Source organism: Orussus abietinus, unplaced genomic scaffold (assembly GCF_000612105.2).
Source record: "Orussus abietinus isolate OABI.00-Male unplaced genomic scaffold, Oabi_2.0 scaffold442, whole genome shotgun sequence".
NCBI lineage: Eukaryota > Metazoa > Arthropoda > Insecta > Hymenoptera > Orussidae > Orussus > Orussus abietinus.
The window spans coordinates 35,061-55,659 of record NW_019394586.1 but is presented as its reverse complement, the minus strand read 5'-3'; the positions used below and the strand labels follow the sequence as shown (position 1 = coordinate 55,659).

The window sequence follows — 20,599 nt, the reverse complement described above, 5'->3', positions numbered from 1 at the left end:
CTGTGTTTACAACGAATTAACATTGAACAAGTAATCTGCTTAAATGGACTTTATTACAAGGCACGAACATCTTATATCGAATGCCCTTTTTTTATACTATAATACAAAGCAGTAATATAAGCAGAAATAGATAAAGCCCTCTGAAAGACACATTTCGGGCAAGACGTTTGGCGAGCTGCTGCATTACGGTTAGCTGCAGGTTTGGCAAGTTTTTCCTAAAGTAGTCGTCTGGTTAATTGACGAACCATCCCCTTTTGTCATAAATTCTCACGATGTCCAACAGTTTGCGCTCGTAGGCTTGTCCGGTGGCTTTAAAGTTGTTCAATTCATCCATTTTTTGAGGATCAGCCGCTTTATTCCGCTCGGCTTGGATAACCTGAGTCATCATCAGGCACTGTGCCAGTTTAGCGGGAGCACATTTGTTCAGACAGTCGATGAACAACTTTTTCGAAAACTCTTGAACATCCACCTTCAGAGACTTCAAGCACCCGATAAAAGACTCGTAGTAAAGGTCGATCAGCCGATCGAGGTTCTCCTCCATGATGTCATTCCTGCCGCTTGACATCAGGAAGAAGATGAGATCCTTCATGCCGTAGTCGTAGACATATAGCTGGAAATCCACGATCTTCATGTCAATTATTTTCCCGGAATGGTCGTGTTTGAAGAGCATGTTGTTGACCCAGAAGTCGTTGTGCACCAGAGTCCCCCAAGGCTCTTCTACCTTACCCGCAAGGTCCACCTTGTCATAGCTGAACTTCAAGGTCCTGTCTATCTTGCCGATCAGAGGCTTCGCCTCTTCCATGTTCCTCAAGTCCTCGTGGACGTTGGAGATCATCCCCGAGATGCATTTTGCAGCCGTGTCATTTGAAGGGGGCACGAAGGCTGGTGCTATGGCGGTCTTGAAGACCTCTGGCTTTTTCAGCTTCAAGGCTATGGGCAATGCGTGCATTTCTGCCAACCTCTTCACCGCAAACTCTAAATGCGCCTTGTCCATCCCAGATATCCGTTCTTCGGTGGAGTAGCCACTCGTTACCAGGTTCTCCAGGATAAGCGCGGCTTGGGTGTCGAACGTCTCCCGGTTGGATAGGCCCATTCTGCCGCCGTAAAATTGTGGAACCAGCGGAACGACTTTGTCCTTTGGCAGCCCATTTTCGAGCTGCAGCTCGATCAGAGCGGGAACCAACGTCCTGTACAGATAGATCTCCTTGTGGAACGTCACCGGGCTATCGAACAGGTCCAAGAGATATTGCGTGCACGGTGGGAGTTTAGCGACGAGGTGTAATGTCTCCTGATTTCCATTTTTGCCGATTTCTACGTCTAGGGAGATTATCAGGCTGCCGTAATTGTCTCCCGGTTCGGTTAAGCGCCTCCAATTAACGTGTTGTACTTCCAAAGGTTCGCCAAAGCTCTCTTCTAAAAGGCCCTCTAGTCCCTTGACTGGACACTGGTCCTCGAAGGCAGGCATATCTAGGAATGTGAAATATAGTTCTTTACTTAAAATGGTATAAAAGTGGCGTCTGAGGGGTCACATTTATGAAGCTTTTTTTTTAAACTGGATGAACCGAATTGTTTGAAATTTTACCACGTAAATGCGGAGGACTTGAATCAGGAGAGATTCACACTCAAGAGATGTAATGTTTAAAAGTTTTTTTAATACATTTCTTAATCTTTTTTTGAAAAATGAAATTTCATGGGTGTCTGGGCCTTTCTCAGACTCTCCATATTCATGTGGTCAAATTCAACCGATTCGGTACACCCAGTTCGGCGAAAAGTTTCATAATGGATGATTAATCTCTTATCGCCTTAATATATGGAAGTTCTATAGAAAATTATGTAAGAAGTCTTGGTTTTAATGCGATAAAGGTTCTTTTGATTGGAAAGTGCGGGTAGTGTTACTATTAAAGGCCTTAATTACTCGGTGTTTTCACAACATTATTCCTTACATGTCGATGTAGGTGTTAGTTTTCATGTATAGAATTGTTCTTATTTATTCATTTTAATGCAGTTTGGGGGTAACAAAGGAATTCTCTTTGGTTAAAATATATAATTACCGATAATATTCTAATTCTTGGTCTAAAATGATTATCAATATTATAATTTTGTCTTAATGTTTTCATAAATTTAGTTCTTACATTTCGGTGTACGTGGACGTTTTTTTCGACTTGGTTTATTGATTTTATAACATTTTTCAAATAAAATATATAATACTTTAAATGAAGTTTAGTACATAAGTGTGATAATTTCTCTACACAATTTCTTAGAATTATAGCATAATGTTATAAAATTATGAATTTATTTGGAAATCTAGAATAAATGTTTACCAATTCACATTTACGTACGTACCAAAAGTGTATAAATTTTATCAATATTGTTAACAGTGTGGCGCTCTATTTCTGGCTTTTTAAGTGGGCTTCGTTATCGTTATTTTAATCTTAGTGTCACCGTGTATAGATTGTTACTTGAAGAACGTTTACTTTACTTGTTTACATTAACGCCAACGGAACTAGAAACGGATGCATTATAAAGAAATAATGCCATTTGTTATAAAGTGATGTGCCTTGACTGTACCATGCAATTACTCGGCCTTCCGAGAGCAAGCAATATATGTTAAGTGTAGGTAATAACATTTAGTTTGTCCTCGATCCGTTTAGAGTGAAGAATGTCTTTTCGAGCGGTCGTTAATAGTCGTTCGCGAGATCTGGCCCCATATATAAACAATATTTGAATAATCGCCGGTTTTAATTTATCGGCACGTCACACGATCGCTTTTTCCGACCGTTCGAAGGTTGAATCGTTTAACGAGGAGATGTAAATAAGCTGTATCAAATATATATGGCATGACGAGATGCAATTGCGCTAAATGTGTTTTCATGTAATCGTTGGTTACTTTTCGCCGGAAGAAAGGTAACACGATAAACATAAAGTAGTGGAATACACGTTTTAAATACGTGAACGTCGGGCAGATATAACGTAGCTGTAAAATAATGAACATTTTTCCACACATGATTTTTTTTCTCTACATAACACTAGAACAACCGGCGATTGACGTATACCTACTTCTACCGGCGGGGTCAAAATTACTTGTTTTTCCAATTAATAAGTCATTTAAGAAAAGTCATAGCAATTATTACGTTTTCATATATTTTTCTACTTTATGAATGAAAATTGAATAATAAACTGAATCATCCACATTATTTATTTATTTCAATAATTTGCTGCTTCGTGAAAATTTTGTCATAGTTTCTAAGTCATTTTATGGGTTAAAATATTTCTGCAGATTACGTTAAAAAACATAATTACGATTTTCTAAAAGTATTATGGCACAAAATAATGTTTTCTCTGTAAGCATTTCTTTCTGACTGAACGTGAAATAGCTTCCGCGATGCAAGAGCATCGAAAACAGAAGTATATTGATATATACAAGCGTCACATGTTTTTATACACGCGCGAAGATATTGTTACAGCCACGTAACAATATGAAGAAACTAATAAAACAAGAATAAAAAATTGAGCAAACATAACACATGTCTCTTATAGTAATTTTGTACAAAGTAGATGTACGAAAATATATTAGTTTTCTAAAAATATATTTGAACTATACAAAAATAATATTATAAACTTAATTATAAGAAATGCCAAACAAGTCATTTTGATCCCCCTTGGTAGATCTAGGGTCAAACATACCTTTCAAAACACTTTCGGTGTACAAAAATTTAGCCAAATACATTTATCTTTGTTCACTTAATTGCAAAAATAGCTCAAATTGCTCCCTTCTCATGAAAAGCTCAAATCAGCTATTTTAGCCAAACATAGTAGAACATTTCATGAAAGTCTCAGCTAAAATCTTTTTGCCAAATGTCACAGTACATTTGGTTTCACATATGTTGTATGTACAAGATTTTTTGCTTCCTCAAACCGAAGACAAACATTAAAAACTATATCGAAACAAATAAAATAATTAGGAACTAAATTTGAAAATAATATTTCATTTGGCGAGCACCAAAATGATCATATGCTAGGACTATACTTCGGGTGCTCGGCACCCGATATTTGGCAAAAATAGCTGATTTGAGCTTTTCATGGGAAGGGAGTAATTTGAGTTATTTTTGCAATTAATTGAATAAAGATAAATGTATTTGGCTAAATTTTTGTACACCGAAGGTGTTTTGAGGGGATTTCACTGCTTTTGGTAAAAAAATGTTAATGTCTCTATTATTAATAATAAAATCGGAAAATGTATCTGATGCAGTCCTATAATATCAAAATATAAGTACTACAAACATGTAATTTGATAAGAAGTTACTAAGAATATGTATATTTCAACTACGCGGTATATATAAATATATTTTTTTTATATTAACACCCTGAACATTTTTAATACCACCATAATTTATCCGCCAATGTGAATTTTGAAATTCTTGTATCAAATTAGGATTTAGCAACCACAAAAACCGCGAGAAACCCAACTTTATAAAAATCCAACCATTTTTACATTTTTATCCGCCATATTAGATCAGCTATTTTCAATTATTAAATTCTGCTTCCAGAATTGGATTCAGCAACCTTGTAGATCTGGGAAAACCCATTTTTTTTTTAATAAAAAATGCAACAATTTTGTAATTTCGTGCCCGGCATTTTGCATTTTGAAATTACGTTGTCAAATTTCGATTCAGCGGTCATGAATACCGTGAGAAACTTATTGTTGTAAAAATTCAAGCATTTATATATTTTTATCCGCCATATTGGATCCGCCATCTGGAATATCGAAATTCTGTTACCAGTTTTGGATTAAGCGGCTATACAAACCACGCTAAATCGTTTTTATAATAATCATTTTGGAATTATATTATTCACCTTGTGTGATCCGCCATTTTGAATTTTGAAATTCGTATTCTGCTGTCATATTCTATTTCAGTGATTCCAAGATTCTAGAGAATTCTTTTTTTCTTATAAAAATAAAATCAGTTTAAAATTTTTACTTATCTGATTTGGCTTCAGCGATCTGAAAAACAGTAAGAAACCTTTTTTCTATAAAAATCCAGTCATTTTAAAGCTGGGATTGGTATAGTTCCTTTTTGACCCGCGCGAGGCGGTGTCGCATGTTAACTGCCCAAAAATTATATGAGAGTCTACCTATTATGTCTGTGACTGGGGCGGCGCCGATGATGATAACAGAACCACGATTCTGAGAGTGCTGAAAAACTTTAAGATGCTATAGGTAGGATCTTCACGTAGATACTAGCGATCGGAGCCGGGTAAATTAAAAAAAATTCCTGATCTTTACTCGATTTTTAAGCTGATCAGATGTTCATTTCTTTTTCTATAGTAATGGAGAGAGTAGATTCCCATTTCTTGCACTCCTGAAATCTCGATCCTTAGCATATAGAACTCAGTAGCGTCTCGTCAACTCAAGGGCGCAGGGCGCGTTTCTCTCAGCACGCAACGCTGTGTTTCTCGCTCAAAAATTTATTTGGCTCGAAACTCTACCGAGTTTCGTGATATTTATAAGAAACAGTGATTTTGCATGTTAGGTTTTCGGTGTGCTTGTCCGGTAATCTAGAAGAGACATGTATTGTAATATAATATATTTGCGTTAATTGAAAGTACAGCGAACGATAATGATCAATTATTTTATGCTCGGATTGTAACATTTACAAGACGACGAAGTTAATCTATTCCACGTATTTTATATAAACGCGTCGAGTACGTACTCGCTTATAATTTAATAATGAACGTAAAGTGTTAACACCAATTTATTATTTAATTATAAACATAAAGTATTAATATAAACGTTGATTTCGACGTGTAAAGGGCGGACATTAGAATGTGTAAAACATGTTTTCTTGTAATACATTTTATACGATTATAGCCAATAATTATATATTATTTCTAAACGTGCATTCCACTACTTCGGGTCTTTTGGGAAGTAATTTATCGCAAAAACTGTCGTTATTTTCTCGAATAAGTAATGAACATCTTCGGATAGAAGGCCGGTTATGCAACGCAAACATTTTCAAATTGAACCGTCAAATGTTACGTGAATTATTGGTCAAACATAATTGATGACTCTCGTGCATTCTCGTCCTTACGGTATCGACAAGAACGGTTTAAATAACGTTTCTCGTATCTTCGCCGAAAAGGCAGCGTTTGCAAATGAAACGTCTTTTAGTCTTTATCTTACAATGAAAATTAACCGACGTTGCACAATCGCGAGTGTTTGAACTTTGAGCTATCGTTAGCGAATTCTGGGTCAAGTGGCCTGTGTTCCCGATATCGATGGAAATGTTATAATACATTTCAGATATTTGCTTAAAAAGTACGTGAGATATCGATGGAAATGTTATTATAATGTTTCATATATTTCGTTAAAAATGTCCTCTTAAACTCCGTGTTACTGAGTTGTACACCTTAATTAAGTGTTTTTGTAAATGAAAAGAAATTCTATGTAGCTTTAAGGCCTTTAAAAATATTATTTAAAGTATTGCAGAGATGATTTAAAGATTATATCGAAATATATTTAAACCCAATGTCTCTCTTTCATGCTTATTTTGAGCACACTTAAAATATTTATATAAGTCATACACTTTTAGTACATTGATATTTTAACCTTTAAGGGAATGTGAAACTGGCATGTGAAAGGTTAATTGTTCACGAAACTTTTCTACGAACTGGATATATTGAATCGTTTCAAATTTTGCAACGTAAATATGGAGGCTATAAAGAAGGGTCCTGATATCCATAAAATTTCATTTCTCAACAATTTTAAAAATACCTATTAATAAATTTAAAAAAAATTGAAATTTCGTTGGTGTCGAGACCTTCATTATAGCCATCATATTCACGTTGTAAAGTTTGAAACGATTCGGTACACCCAATTTGGAGAAGTTTCATAAACGATATCTCTTTGACGACACTTTCGCATCACCGTAATTATAGACTGGAACAAGTCTCACAGACCTGACTGAACCCAGTCATACACTTCATCCTCTTATCACCCCATACCCTTTCTCTGTACTTTTTATTAATACAATATCTTAATACTCTTTATTAATTTTATTTGGTTACTGCAATGCTTAATTGCCCTAAAAGGCTTAACTTTCATACGGTTCAGATATTATTTGCATCTTATAATGAACAAATTAAGATGGTCTCTGAGACCACGTGATCGTGTTCACGATACTAAAAAAGCATGTTTGTTGTTAAGGGTTAAAAATGAATTGTTTGTGTAAAACTTTCAAAATATATTTTTTTTTACAAAGCATCAATATGAACAACTACAGAAGTACCAATAAAAAAATCGGACCCGATGATGAGTCATAAAATTGAACGTCGTCTAATTGATGTTTGTGCTTAATTCGGATCTGACAAAGTCAATTGCGTAACGTGTTAACATTTACATTTCAATCTGATTCTCATTATTTGAGGTTCTTCTTCAGTCGGCGTAATTTAAATGGCACAAGATAAATGCAGATGGCGCAGTTTCAAATGCTGCGTAGAAATATTTATAAAATATTTCCTAGTTTAATTACCTTCAAAAATGTTCTGAACACCGCATGTCAGAAGTACATTGTTGAAAAAAATATTGTAACCTTATAAAACCTCTGTTGGAAGTATTATTCAGACATGGTAAACTAATATTATAAGATTTTATGTTTTAAATTCAATACAGAAGTGCATTTATTTTCCTACACAATTCCTCAAAATCATAACTTGACGTTATGACATTATAAATTTGCTGTTAAGACATCAAATTTATAATTTGACTACTACCTTATGTACTGAAAGTGTATAATTTCATAAATATTTTTAACAGTGTATATGTTTTTAAATATTTCTACAAATATTTGAAGCCCTGAAATAATTGAACGGGATTAGTCATGGAACGCGTTGAATATGTAGTCGCGAAATACAGTGAGTTACTGTTTAATTAAATGACCCCTGCACTCAATTCGTACCGGATTAAATCAATTTCCAGGCGTAATTTATTAACATGTACACGTCAATCTAGATTTCACTTTGAGTAAATCCACGCCTCCGGTGATTTGTTTAAAATGACTCTGCTATTACGATCCTGGGCGGTAATCGATTAAATTCCGTGGCCGATTTAATATCATATCCTGATATGGCTACGCAGTATTGGCAGAACGAGATAATGACATATGCCTGTCAAGAGCATAGATATTGACTTCGAGGGCACCGGAGGACTCGTTAACATGCCCTCTAGGTCGTCGGCGTTACAATTTTCCCATGATTGTTAATGTTAAAATTAGTTCATCAACACGACACGACCCAATCCACCTTCACTAGAAAAAAATAAATATCACATCAGAAGATTTTTTTCAACTTCTATTTCGCTAGGATTCGTTCCAAAATTGTACAATGACGTACCCCATCTTTTTAAATTAAAAAATAAGTATACTGAAACATCCCCCCACCCATTCCCACGGAAGTAAATTCCATCATTAAGAACTATGGATAAAAAGATGGCTTTGCGTTAAAACAAATATTAAGTAAATAATAATAATTTTATAATATTGAAAATACCTTTAATCGTTTTTCTTCTTTTATCACTTTTTCCTGAGTTGATTCAAGGGAATGTAGAATTTGGTTTGAGTTTCTATTAAGTTTTGTATGGATATTCTAGGAATCAAAGTCAGTGTACGTCTTTATGTTGCGAAAAAATCTTCGGGGGGGTTAAGATGGGCTTTTTTACTTGCGGGGATACGTCGTGGGCTTGAAAGTGAGTTCGGAATAGACGGAGAACGTAATCGGATGTATTAGACTTGTGTGCCAAGATTATTTAAGAGCTGCAAGTAGGGCAATGAGCAATACGGTATTTGCATAGGAATTCGCAGACGAGCTGTCTGAGATGAAAATTCTCTGTAAAAATTGTCCGTTTCTACATTCTTAAAAGTAAATAATCAGACATCTGACTTCTACATTAATTAATTTCACAATTCTCAGAAAGATCGAATGAAAAACGATTGTATGTAAAAGAGATTAATGTGACCTGAGAATTAACGATGAGTCGCTCTCAAAGAACAATCTTCGAGAAGTCAATCCATCGATAATCAAATTATAATGGTCGATAGGAACACTCATTGCTGATTCTAGTTTGATTCAAACGTGATTGTAATCATAGTTGATTTTCCTGTCGACAACGCCAAAAGAGTCATCGAACATTAGTTTTGTTCCATTTGACATTTCACCTGATTTGTACACCACATTAATTGGAATTTCAATCGATGTCCAATATCGAAACTGCGTCGTCGATCGTGGTTAATATTTGAATGTCTAGTCAGCAATTAATTGAGCAATCTTGTGTCATTTATTCTATTGTATAACGCGCAAAAAAAATTGTATAGTCATAATATCAAAGTGTACTTGCTTTGACATATGAAGAGCATTCGAAAATCGGTCAACAATTTTTTTGCTGAAATATTTTTACTGTATGGATTTAACAAACATTGATTTGCTTTTGTGCAATTCTGTGGGAAAATATAAATTATATTCATGGTTGCAATATTATTTTCTAACAATAACAAGTTATACGTTGCTCGTTTGATCGAATAGCACCAAAAATATTTTTATGGCTGTTGCTTCTAATTTATTTGTTATTTTAGCAAATATTTTTCATAAGAAAACCTCTCCTATGGTTATATCTACGTTTGATACAATTGCAAACGTGTTTACCGTTAGTCATTTCTGCTGTAAGAGCACACCTTTATCATCATTGCTGTCCTTTGCTAATATTGCAAATGTCTTTTTTACCGGGTAATCCAAATTTTATGTGGGTTATATATAATAAGAGTTACAGGAAAATCGTAAACAGGCAGATTTGGATTTTTATATCGATAATTAACATCGGAGAATCATTAACTAGTCGAGAAGTCTATGAATATAATACATAGTTAATCGTGATCGATTAAAGTTTTTTATTTTGTCAATTTTATCCGAAGGCTAATCGGATTTTTTCCAACTCCGCGTGAATCGCAATCATTTGATAAGGACCCAACTTAGAACCGAGTTTAGTAATTCTCGATTTCTTGAGAAAGTTGAAGTACTCGGAGCGTGGCCAAAACCGCAATTTCTGCATGCAGAAAAATAATTCGATCATGATATGAAATTTTAGATGCTTCAGCAAATGTAACATTTTAAAAAGTGCCAACAAATTGCATTTCCAGAAATGTTTACACTGTATTCATATAAAAGCTACACTTCACGAGGGCAACACAAATTATATTCATGGTTGAAATATTCTTTACTAACAATAACAAACTGTATATTGCTCCTACGGTCACATCTACGATTGACACAATTACAAACGTTTGTGCAATTATTTCTGCAGTTAGAACAAGACTTCATCGTAAATGCTGTCCTTTGATAACGGTGAAAATGTTCTTTTTTTTTTTATTTGGAATTACTAAAAATATTAGGACTTGCAAATTGCAAACACCGAATTTGAATGTTCTATTAGTAAGTAACATCGGACGATCGGTAACTTAACCAGTCGAGAAGTCTGCGAATACAGTCGATAATGAACCGAGATCGATTAAGCTTTTTCATTTTGTCAATTTAATGTGAAGGTTAATTGGATTTTTTCAACTCTGTGTAAATCACTGCCGAGCGATGACGATCTCACTTAGAATCGAGTTTAGTAATTCTCGATCTCTCGAGAAAGTCGAGGTACTCGAAGGTATTGCCAAACACTGCAATTTCTGTAGTGGCACTATACAAAATAATTTCACGGAGTCGACGCGAAAATGTTCTTGCACGAATCGAGGAGTCTCCTCGCGCGTCCAACATTATCCGCGTCTCCGGTCGTTCGGTCGATTCCTTTGGCAGTCGGTTAAGGCCGATTTAACTTAAGTTAATCGTCCCCACACTTAGAATGGAATTGAAGTGACAGATGAAATCACTGATCCAAATCCAGCTTTCGAAGAGACGGAGAAAGTGATCGAGTGTCGCTCGCGAGTACGAGTGTTGTCATCCTTTCTCTTTTTCTCTCCTTCTGTGCAATTGTTATATTTACATTTTTTTGCTATTTTTTCTCTCCAAACTCATGATAATTATATCTTACTACGGAATACACAATGGAAATATTTGCGCATAAATAATTATGTATTATCACGGAAGATGTAAAGAAAAAATATGACAGCTCGAATCTGCGATCCATCTCAGCTGACTGGAAATGAAAAGTCGAAAAATCAAATCCCTTTCCAAGTAGATCTTTTTCTCGTTGGTCGATGGAAATGTTGTTTTATTATCCATATTTCCATTAAATTATCTATTCTTATGATGTCGAAGAATCTCAAAGGAAAGTTATCGAGGATCAAGCGTGGAAACGAAACGTCGCCATTCTCTTCTTTTCTTTAGTCTTCCATTTTGAAAGTATTGGGTTGTCGGAAAAGTTATGACGTATTTTTTCTACGCCATTTGTTAAGAAAATGCGTCATGACTTTTCCGACAACCCAATATAATTTTTTCCCTTTTCTTAACTAACGGAGTAAATGAGATTTGTGGAACTTTGGCCAATTGCTGTTTCTAATAAATGGAGCCGAAATTGGGAGCGTATTTCTGTTTCTTCCCGCTGCTTTGATAAGCTGATGCTTGAGGATCCTCGACTTACCAAAGTTCGTGCGATCTATTTTGCGCCTCGATTCGCCGTAGAGTTTCAGTATGTGAAGCAATTGGCACACGTAGACACGCGGCAAGGCAAATGAACACGATGCAACGAAGGAGTGACAACTGAGCAGATCTACTAGTTTCTCGACTTTGACCCTTATTCTCCCCCTTTGTCGTTAGTTGGTATCATCCACCGTGCGTTTGCCGCGATATTATTCGTCGCGATTAGTATGTCACCGTTCAGGAAGTCACGTGCTTTCGAGACGTGCGTACTTTTAAGGTGAACCAGCATTATTGGACGTTAGTGGAATAAGTGACGTTATTGGACGTTTTAAGGTGATATGAAAGTGTCATATATACATAGGAAAAGGTACTAATATTTATAAAACTTTTCCCCAAATTGGGTGCACCGAATCATTTGAAACTCATGAGATTATGGATGCCCTAAGGAAGAATGCGATGCGCGTGAAACTTCATCATAACATGATATAGAATTGTACATTTATTTAAAAATGTATAATGAATATTTACCAAGTCATTTTAACGATATAAACTTTATAATGTTACTAGAATCTTAGACTTCGTTTTATTTCTCTATCAGATCATGGAACTTATTAACGAACGAAGATGTCTATTAATTTCGTTGTCTTTATTATTCGTAGCGAGGATATTTGTGTTTCCTTATCACGTGTAGGAAAAAAACACGCACAATTTATATTAATATCCTCTCATGAGGAAACTTCACATATAGCGTATCTGGTAGTATTGGCCTAAACAAGATTTTACTATGAATTCTTGTTTAAAACTTGTGCTATTGAAGTTATTATAAAAAAAGGAAACGAAATGAACGCAGGTAACGACACAATTGACAGCTAGTGATCCATAAACTGTATCAAACGAATTGGAGTTGAGCTAAATGAAGTTGTAAATATGGCTTGAGATAGTTTTCCAAAATGGGGGAGTAATTAAATTAATTATTGGTAATATTTACCGTGTCTTTCTTACAACATGCTTCTCTTTTTCGCCACATTTAAGGGAAAAACGCGATTAGCTGTGTTAAACAAAATTATGTTCCTCTGGAGGGAAATTCATCGTTACCGCTGTTTATGGTAAATCTGAAGGCGACTCAAACGAAATCACCTGTGAAATTAAGGTTATTTCGAAAAATGAGAACAACAACCCGTTAATGGTCGGTGTCGTCCACTTTGCGTTTCTTGCGATATTACTCGGCATTGCGCGACAGTAATATCGGATTCTTTCGCGCCGACTTGTATTATGGAATGCGAGAACAATTTCCCGTAATGTCGTATTCTCGGCTAATATTTTTCGCAATGTTGCGTTCTTATGTCCCCGTAATATTAAGAAAGATAGTTTCGCACATTTAGTCTATTTGCACCCTAATACGCTTGCTTTCCATTTTTTTTTCTCCGACTTATATGTACATATTGTTAAACATATTCATAGAGTTCATAGGTTTTTACTACCTGCATTCGGGTGTAGTAAAATTATAAATTTAATCTCTTATAAGTGAATTAGTACATTAATTAGTACATTTCTAATAAATTTATGATTTTATAATATCATGCTATAATTTCGTGAAATTGTGTAGGTAAATCAATACAGTTATGTACTAAACGTATAATAAATGTTCATAAAATTGGTACATCGATTAGGATTAAAACTTCTATAAAATGATATAAAATCCAATATATTTTTTAACGATGCAGGTAAAAAATTGTAATACGTAAAAATAAAAATAGAGACTAATATTATTGCATATACTTTTATAACAAAGCAGCCGTATTATTGACACTGCTGAGAATAACAGCTACACTATTATCTACTCTTTCTTTTGCTATGACGCAGTTATCGTCTTCCAATATACCTTCCTCTTTTCTTGACTCACTATGTACATTAACACTAGAACTACCGGCGGATTTTTTTGTGTAGGATGGGCCATTTGAAACCAGTCATTTTAATTGGTCTTGGTGGTTCTAGTGTTAAACCCGTGTTTTTAGAGCTTTGCAATACTGAGTTGTTTTAACAGTATGACCCATTTAACTGATTTCCAATATGAAAAAAAAAGCTAAGAAGTCTTGTGAAGTTTTCTGTCTCAACATTACTCGCTATAGCGTGGCACTATTATCGGACGTATTTGCGCCGGCTCTTATCACGAATGTAACAACTTTTTTCTGATAACGTAATATCGGACTCATGTATACGTCGAATATCAGAAGTAGAAGTTTAAAAATTGCAAAATAAACGATGACGACTACTCAAGAATTTCGGATTCCGCCCTAAATGCCCGCACTACTAAAAATATTCATAACTTTCATACACATTTGATACATAAGGTTGTGGTAAAATTATAAATTTCATGTCTTAAAAGTGAATTATCATAAATTTATGATAAACTTAAAAATAAACTTGTAATTTTGTAACGTCATATTGGAAGTTTGTGAAATTTTGTAGAAAAATGAGTACGCTTATGTGTTAAATTTATAACATATGTTATAAATGTTGTTTGGAAATGTTATTATAAAATTAGTATATCATGTCTGAATAACACTTCCAACAAAAATTGTATAAAATTTCAATATTTTTCTTTAATTGTGCAGTTATGAAAGTGATGAAAGTAAAAAATCTAAAAAAAAATTAAGATGTCCCATATTTTGTGTTACACTTAAATTACCGTAACGTGAAATTAATTGAAAAGAACGATGACAGATCGCTTTCATAATTCCGGACATATATGGGTTTTTAAAACAAGAAAGCGTTGTTTAATGATTTGCCGACATATTTATGTAAACAACGATCGAATTGTTTCCGGATTCCGATAACACTAAACTGTATGCAATTGGCTTCAAGGGTACTCACGTAGTACTTCCTTCGACTTCGGCATGTGCGTTTCTTTTATCTTTCTTTCTAAAACAGATGCGCCATAAATTATGAACTCGTTTCTGCGATGTTCCCTAAGAAACTAGTGGATTCATCTGAGCCAATGTAAATGGCTGAACTGATAAAAAATCGATAGTCACCTTATCGGAACGGACAATCATATGCGAATCTTGAGTCAAACACATGGCTTGAGTGCAAGACCTACACTCGAGATTATCGCATTCTTACATTACCGACAAAGTAAACGAATCCATTCGATGAGGAAAATGTGAAAGAAATTTATATGCGACTGAAATAGAACGGGACAATCGAAAATCATTTACAGATAGTGACTGTTATCAAACACTGGAAAATTTCTACGTTTAAAGTTTATATTTTGTTTTTCGATCTGATGAAGCAAGAAAAAAGGCGAAAGATATGGAACCGTGTTTTATGAATTATGTTTCTCTTCTATCTATCCCATTTCTGTGCATTCGAAATTTATTGCATTCGTACACTGCGAAGAAAAAAACAACAAATTTAACAACATAAATATAAAGGAAGCTTCTGTGTGACCAAAATTATTGCTCTTAAAAATTCTGGTTGTTATCAAACACGAAAAAATGTCGAAACGTTATGTTTATTTTTTATTCTTTATTCCGATGAAGCCACAAACAACCGGAAATTGGGAAACCTTGCATGTGATTTATGAACTATGTTCTGATTTGTAGTTCTGAAACAGAAAAGACGAAGAGGCTATTTTCTCGCTCTTTTTCTATCTTTCTACTTGAAACAGCGCAAACTTTTTACATGCGTAATGCAATATGAAGAAAATCTATCTATCAGTAAGAGAGAGATAGGAAGAGAGAGAAAGAAAGGATAGCCACTCTTTTCTCTCCCTTTTCCTTTTATTGCCTTCACTTCCCTCTCATGGGAAAAGATCCATGGTTAAAATTCAGAAGATGAATAAAAATTAGAAACATACGTCCATTTTGCTCTTTACTCCGTGTATCTTGTTTTTTCTTTTACCAATCGCGCTGGCAATTTCCATTAAATCTCGCGTGTTCGTTTTCACTTTAAATATTTTATGGATTCTTATTTCTTATATATTTATTTTTATTATATACTCTCGGCAGAATCGACGAAAAGCTGAGAATCGAGAAAACCTGTGTGAGTTTTTACGATTCTGTTTCGCTGCAGTTGAAACCGATAAATCGAAAAACATCTAGTTTGCTGTTTGCCGATTGAAAATACAAACCTAGTCGTCGGTTTTGTATTTCAAAACTTGACATGTTTGTACCTCTGATCGGTGTAACTGTGACGTTTTCGCGGAAAGAAGATGATTCCGAAGAAAGAAAATGATGACCTGGACTTTTCGCACTTTTCTCGCCAGCAACGTATCTCGTAGAAATAGGAACATTTGATCTTACAATTAATATCAGCGTCTTTTGTTAATAAAAAAATGCCGATATGTAACACGGGTAATTGTAAAAAAGCGGCAATTGTATGAATCTCGTATATTTCAGAGAAGTGCTCGGTAAAAAAAAAGGAAAAAAAGTATGAAATGTAATGCATTTTCTTGGTAGTCGAGCCTGTCATCTTCGATTTGACCTCTCGCCTCTTTACTCTGGATATTTCCCCTCCTTTTTTTAAACATTATCGCTAATAATTTTCTTTCGTTTTTTCGCTAGCAAAGGTCAATTCAGTTATCCAGTCTAGAACGAAATTTTTACCTCAAAGATGATTCAATCACTTATCAAAATGCGCATTAATAAAAAAAAAAAAATCATGAAAATTTATGAGCCTATCGCCGTTATCAAATTTATTGTCTAGCTCTGTGTATACACGCCTATTCAGACATTTTTCAGCGCAAAACCGCGTTTTCCGTATGAAATAATTTTTCTTTATCGCAAATATTTCAGCAAATATTTCTTTAACTTGCGAAATCAATTAGAGAAGAATAATCATTTACATATTAGTCCGAGTCATTGGACTAATTTCGAATTTTGTGACAAACTAGCTGTTAAGCTCGTTTCGTATTCTTTTTTATAACTTCAATGGTCCAGGTACTGCATAGTACTTTGTCGTAAAATTATGTTGTAGCAACAGTAAAAAAGATAGTATTGTAATAGTTCAAACGAATGAGCGATATACAGTTTATTGTCGCTAGAAAAGAATATTGCAACCATGAATAGAATTTGTGTCGCGCCAGTGCCGTAATTGTTTTATTGTTGTCAATATAACAAAAACGTTTCCGGAAAAAAATGTTGCTGTCCCATTTTCAAGAGTTCACATTTGTTAAAGCAACTAAAATTTCTTGTTATGACCGTAAATTTTTTTTCCGCGGGTAGAGATGCAGGACCTTATCAATTTTATGTCGTAAAAGTGTATCGGTATACATTCATTATAAATGTCTAAATATATATATAATTTCATACCGTCATAATTTTTTGAAATTGTAAAAAAAAATCAATACACTTATGTACAAAAGCTATAACATCAGCTTATGGAATATATAAATGAAATACCACGAAATTACTATCTCATGTCAATAAGACTTTCAAAAAATTGTTATAAATATACAATATGTTTTTAACAGCGTAGATAAACTCGTTGTTTGCTTTTTTTAAGCGCAATGACAACCGATTCCGGTTTAGCTGAAGGGTTAGACCGATGTATCAGAAGTTCGCGATCCTTCGTTTTTTCTATTTATTATTCTTTTCTTTCCTTCCCTCCTGCAATTAACTTGAATTACGTTACGAAACAGGTTAACAATTCGACCGCCGCCCCTGTAGTTCATGAACTATTCATAATATATCTTCGCGTAATAAATTGAAAAAATGTGCGCGTCATTTGATGCCTTTTCCTTATTTCTCATTTTTTGCAGAATCGGTATCACTCGGTCGCTCGATCCTACGCATGCATTTTGCAAATGTCGCGAACAACAACAATTCAACATCACGATCTAGGGCTGTACGTTATACGATACGTAATACTAGACGTTGTTAAGACGACCACCACATTCGTGATTACCGCCCGTCGCACTCGTGAATGCTCGTCTAGAACGATAATTATCAGTAAACTGACGACAATTTGCAGTAAAAATACTCACGAGTTCCAGCGTTAACAAAAGCTTCGACAGATTTTTCATTATGCATGTATGAATTCGCGAGTCGAACGAGTCCAGAATTTATTTTTAAGCATTCGGCTAGGCCGGTAACGATGTTTTCTTCCGTTCTTTTTTATTTGTCCGTTCATTTATACGTAGCAAAACTTTTATATTACAATATTTTTATCTTGCTATTACATTGGCCGTTGTCATATCGAGTCGAATGGTTTCAAGTAAAAAGAAGAAGAAAGAGGGAGAAAACAGCCCCTCATTTTTTACTCTTTAAGGTGAGGTGAAACACGTCGAGGAACTTGCTCAACGTCGATAAAGAAGATGCCTACGTTGCCGACGTTCGTTTTTATATTGACAGCTGTGTCGAATTATATTGGGTATTGTACCAAATGACAGACTCCATCTGTCGTTTTCGTACAATAATTATAAAGAAATCGAGGTAAAACTCCCGAAATCCTCTGGATTCATGCTTTCTGGGGCCCTAATTGACTGCAGAGGGACCCCCTGCGCCATCTGTGATTTCCGTGTCAACTAAATTTTCACTCCGAGACCTCGTATTACCATCGTTTTAGCATAGAAGCACATACAACACTTTTTTTGCCTCTATCTCGTTCAAATGCGAGTTTATCGATTACCAGAGTGTTCTAAATTGTCGTAAAATTGTCCTGACCCTTTCGATTCTCATATCAGCCTTCAATAATTGTACATTGATCGAAATATGAGAGCTCGACGTCATTTTGGTTCTGGTCTGGGCTGAGTTAAACAATTTTTTTTTAAAATCCAAATTTTGAATGTGTCAGGACAATTCTTAGATCATCAGGAGTGACGTGTCAACGTTTCGGACAGTTTGGTCGAATACCCTTAAAAAAAGTGTTGTATTCGAATCGACTAATTTGAAGGGGGTTTCACTTCACCTTAATTTCCGCCGTCTTCCTAATCGGATCAGAATGCGAATCGCTTATCTTCGTATCGCTTTGCATACTTTTACGTAAAATAAAAAAGAGTAGGAGCGAGTAAACTGCCCCTCTGTCTTTGCTCTTCAATTTCTGCCAATTTTCTACTCATATCAGAGTGCGGTGTCCACATTTCCCACGTGCATAGTTTTACGCGGATCAACTCGTCAAAGTTTCTTATAGCTCAACTATGAAAATGCAATACACGAAATCCACAAAACCAGTTTAATATTCCCTTGATATGTTCATGAAGGAGCCAAAAACATAAGATAGCCAATGGAGGACTATCATCTCTTTTTCTCTTACTATTGGGTCGATTATCGCCACATCGCGTTGTGCAATTGTTTCACGTAAAAGGGGAGAAAAAGAGCAAGGAGCGGCTCCTCTGTTTTCGCTCTTTAATTTCCATCGTCCTCCGAGTCAGATCACGAGGTGCGAGGTCCATATACTAAGTAAAAATAGTGGTACACATTACCACTATTGTTGTACAATAGGCGCCAGTCCCTACAAGAGGTAGGAAACACAACTATACGATAAAACGAAGAGAAGGAATAATTTTACAAATCGCATTCTTTCTTTCCACCCTTGTATTCTCTTTTTCCATAACTATAAGTCATATCCTTCGTAGAGACTTCGCCTATTTTGCAACCACATTTGTCTCAGTGTGCGTCCCACGTTCGCATATATGTAGAACGTACGTTTCCCGATCCGTTCCGAAAGATTGATCGACTCACCCTAGCCTCGGAGTGCAATTTTGCACTTTCCAACTTTCGCCGTTCTCGGCCAGCGATGGCTCCCAATGTTCCAACAGCAAAGACAGAGTCCGGAAATCACCGAGTCGGTGTTTTATCCCGAGAGCGACACCACCGAGATGGAGAATCCACCCCACTTACATACCCGCCTTCTCGGTGCAATTACAAGTAAACCGTGAAACGGAACAGTGCCCTCGGAGGAATAACGGAGAGCCTCTAACGATACTCTTCTCTCCTTCTGTTTTTGTCTTTGTATTTACTTCTTCGCCTCTCTTCCTCCCCTCTAATTTGTCCCTGCAACGACGTTGGAGACGTTTCCTTCTCTTCGGGTTTTTTTGGTCGTTATCGGTCTTCCTTTTTCTCGGTTTTTCTTTATATTCCTCGACCTGCTCCTTCGGCGTGGGTCGCAAGAAGCCGCGGAACAATGACTCGTCATCCGACGACACTCTTTTTTTAATAATGGAGGGGGTCTCGGTCGGGGCCTCTTACGAGACCCTCTCCGGGGGAACCGAGCTCGCTGTTCCTATTTTAATTACCCACCGGCAATGGAGATTGCGACATCGCCGCGAAAAAGCCGACGACGATCCGCGGAATTGCGATTTATGCCGCCTTTTTTTACTCCTTCACTTTTTGGCTAAAATATGTCCTCTACTTTTGGAGCGCGCCCTGCGGAATCGCGAGAGACTCCCCCCGAGGGATTACCGTGTATATTGGATAAGATAAGATAATCGCTGCCGATAGCGGATGTTGTGATATACTTATTGTAATACCCGGTTCTTAAAAATGTTTAGCGAGGGTTTAGGTATTTTTAACCTTGTATTCTTGGGGGGACCTCGGGACTCGCGAAATCTCTGTCGTGGAATTTGGCAAAATCTACAGAAAAAAATCAGGGTTACTTGGGGACTTGTTAGAATTGTTGCTTTATTGGGTGCTGGATTTTATTTGTTATCGGTATATGACTAGAAAGTCATTTTGATTGTGCGATGGGGTCTAAGATAGTAAGGGGATTAGTAGGTTGAGAAATGGGTTTTAATCAATGTGAGTTTGTGATATTAACAAATGTTTGCCCTTAGGGTTGTTTTATGTCATATTTTACGGAGAATTTAAGGAGAAACGAATTTAAATGCATCAGAATGGAGGATTTGTAGAAGCTGGAAATGTCTGATTTTCATTTTCATCGTGTACGTAATTTCCGAAGAACAGCAAGTTTGGAAGAAAACATTAAGACGGTTTTAGAAACTAAAAAGGAGTTTTTAAGAACTGATTGTATG

At 35.6% G+C, this 20,599-nt stretch overlaps 2 protein-coding genes across 9 annotated transcripts in view; one reads left to right on the top strand and one right to left on the bottom strand.

Annotated features, from left to right (window-relative positions):
* Nucleotides 1–20,599, top strand: part of LOC105703337 (BTB/POZ domain-containing protein 7) — a 42,727-nt gene that overhangs the window by 12,243 nt on the left and 9,885 nt on the right. The gene's annotated exons all lie outside the window — the stretch shown is intronic.
* Nucleotides 35–19,721, bottom strand: LOC105703339. Of its 3 annotated transcripts, none has more exons than XM_012431666.2 (2): nt 19,311–19,721; nt 35–1,467 (listed from the first exon to the last, which is right to left on the bottom strand). In XM_012431666.2, the coding sequence occupies exon 2, from the start codon at nt 1,463–1,465 to the stop codon at nt 233–235; it is 1,233 nt and encodes a 410-aa protein (XP_012287089.1). In that variant the 5' UTR covers nt 1,466–1,467; nt 19,311–19,721; the 3' UTR covers nt 35–232. The 3 variants fall into 3 exon arrangements, with proteins under 3 accessions (XP_012287089.1, XP_012287087.1, XP_012287088.1); XM_012431664.2 differs by lacking the exon at nt 19,311–19,721 and adding an exon at nt 14,503–14,795; XM_012431665.2 differs by lacking the exon at nt 19,311–19,721 and adding an exon at nt 11,630–11,796.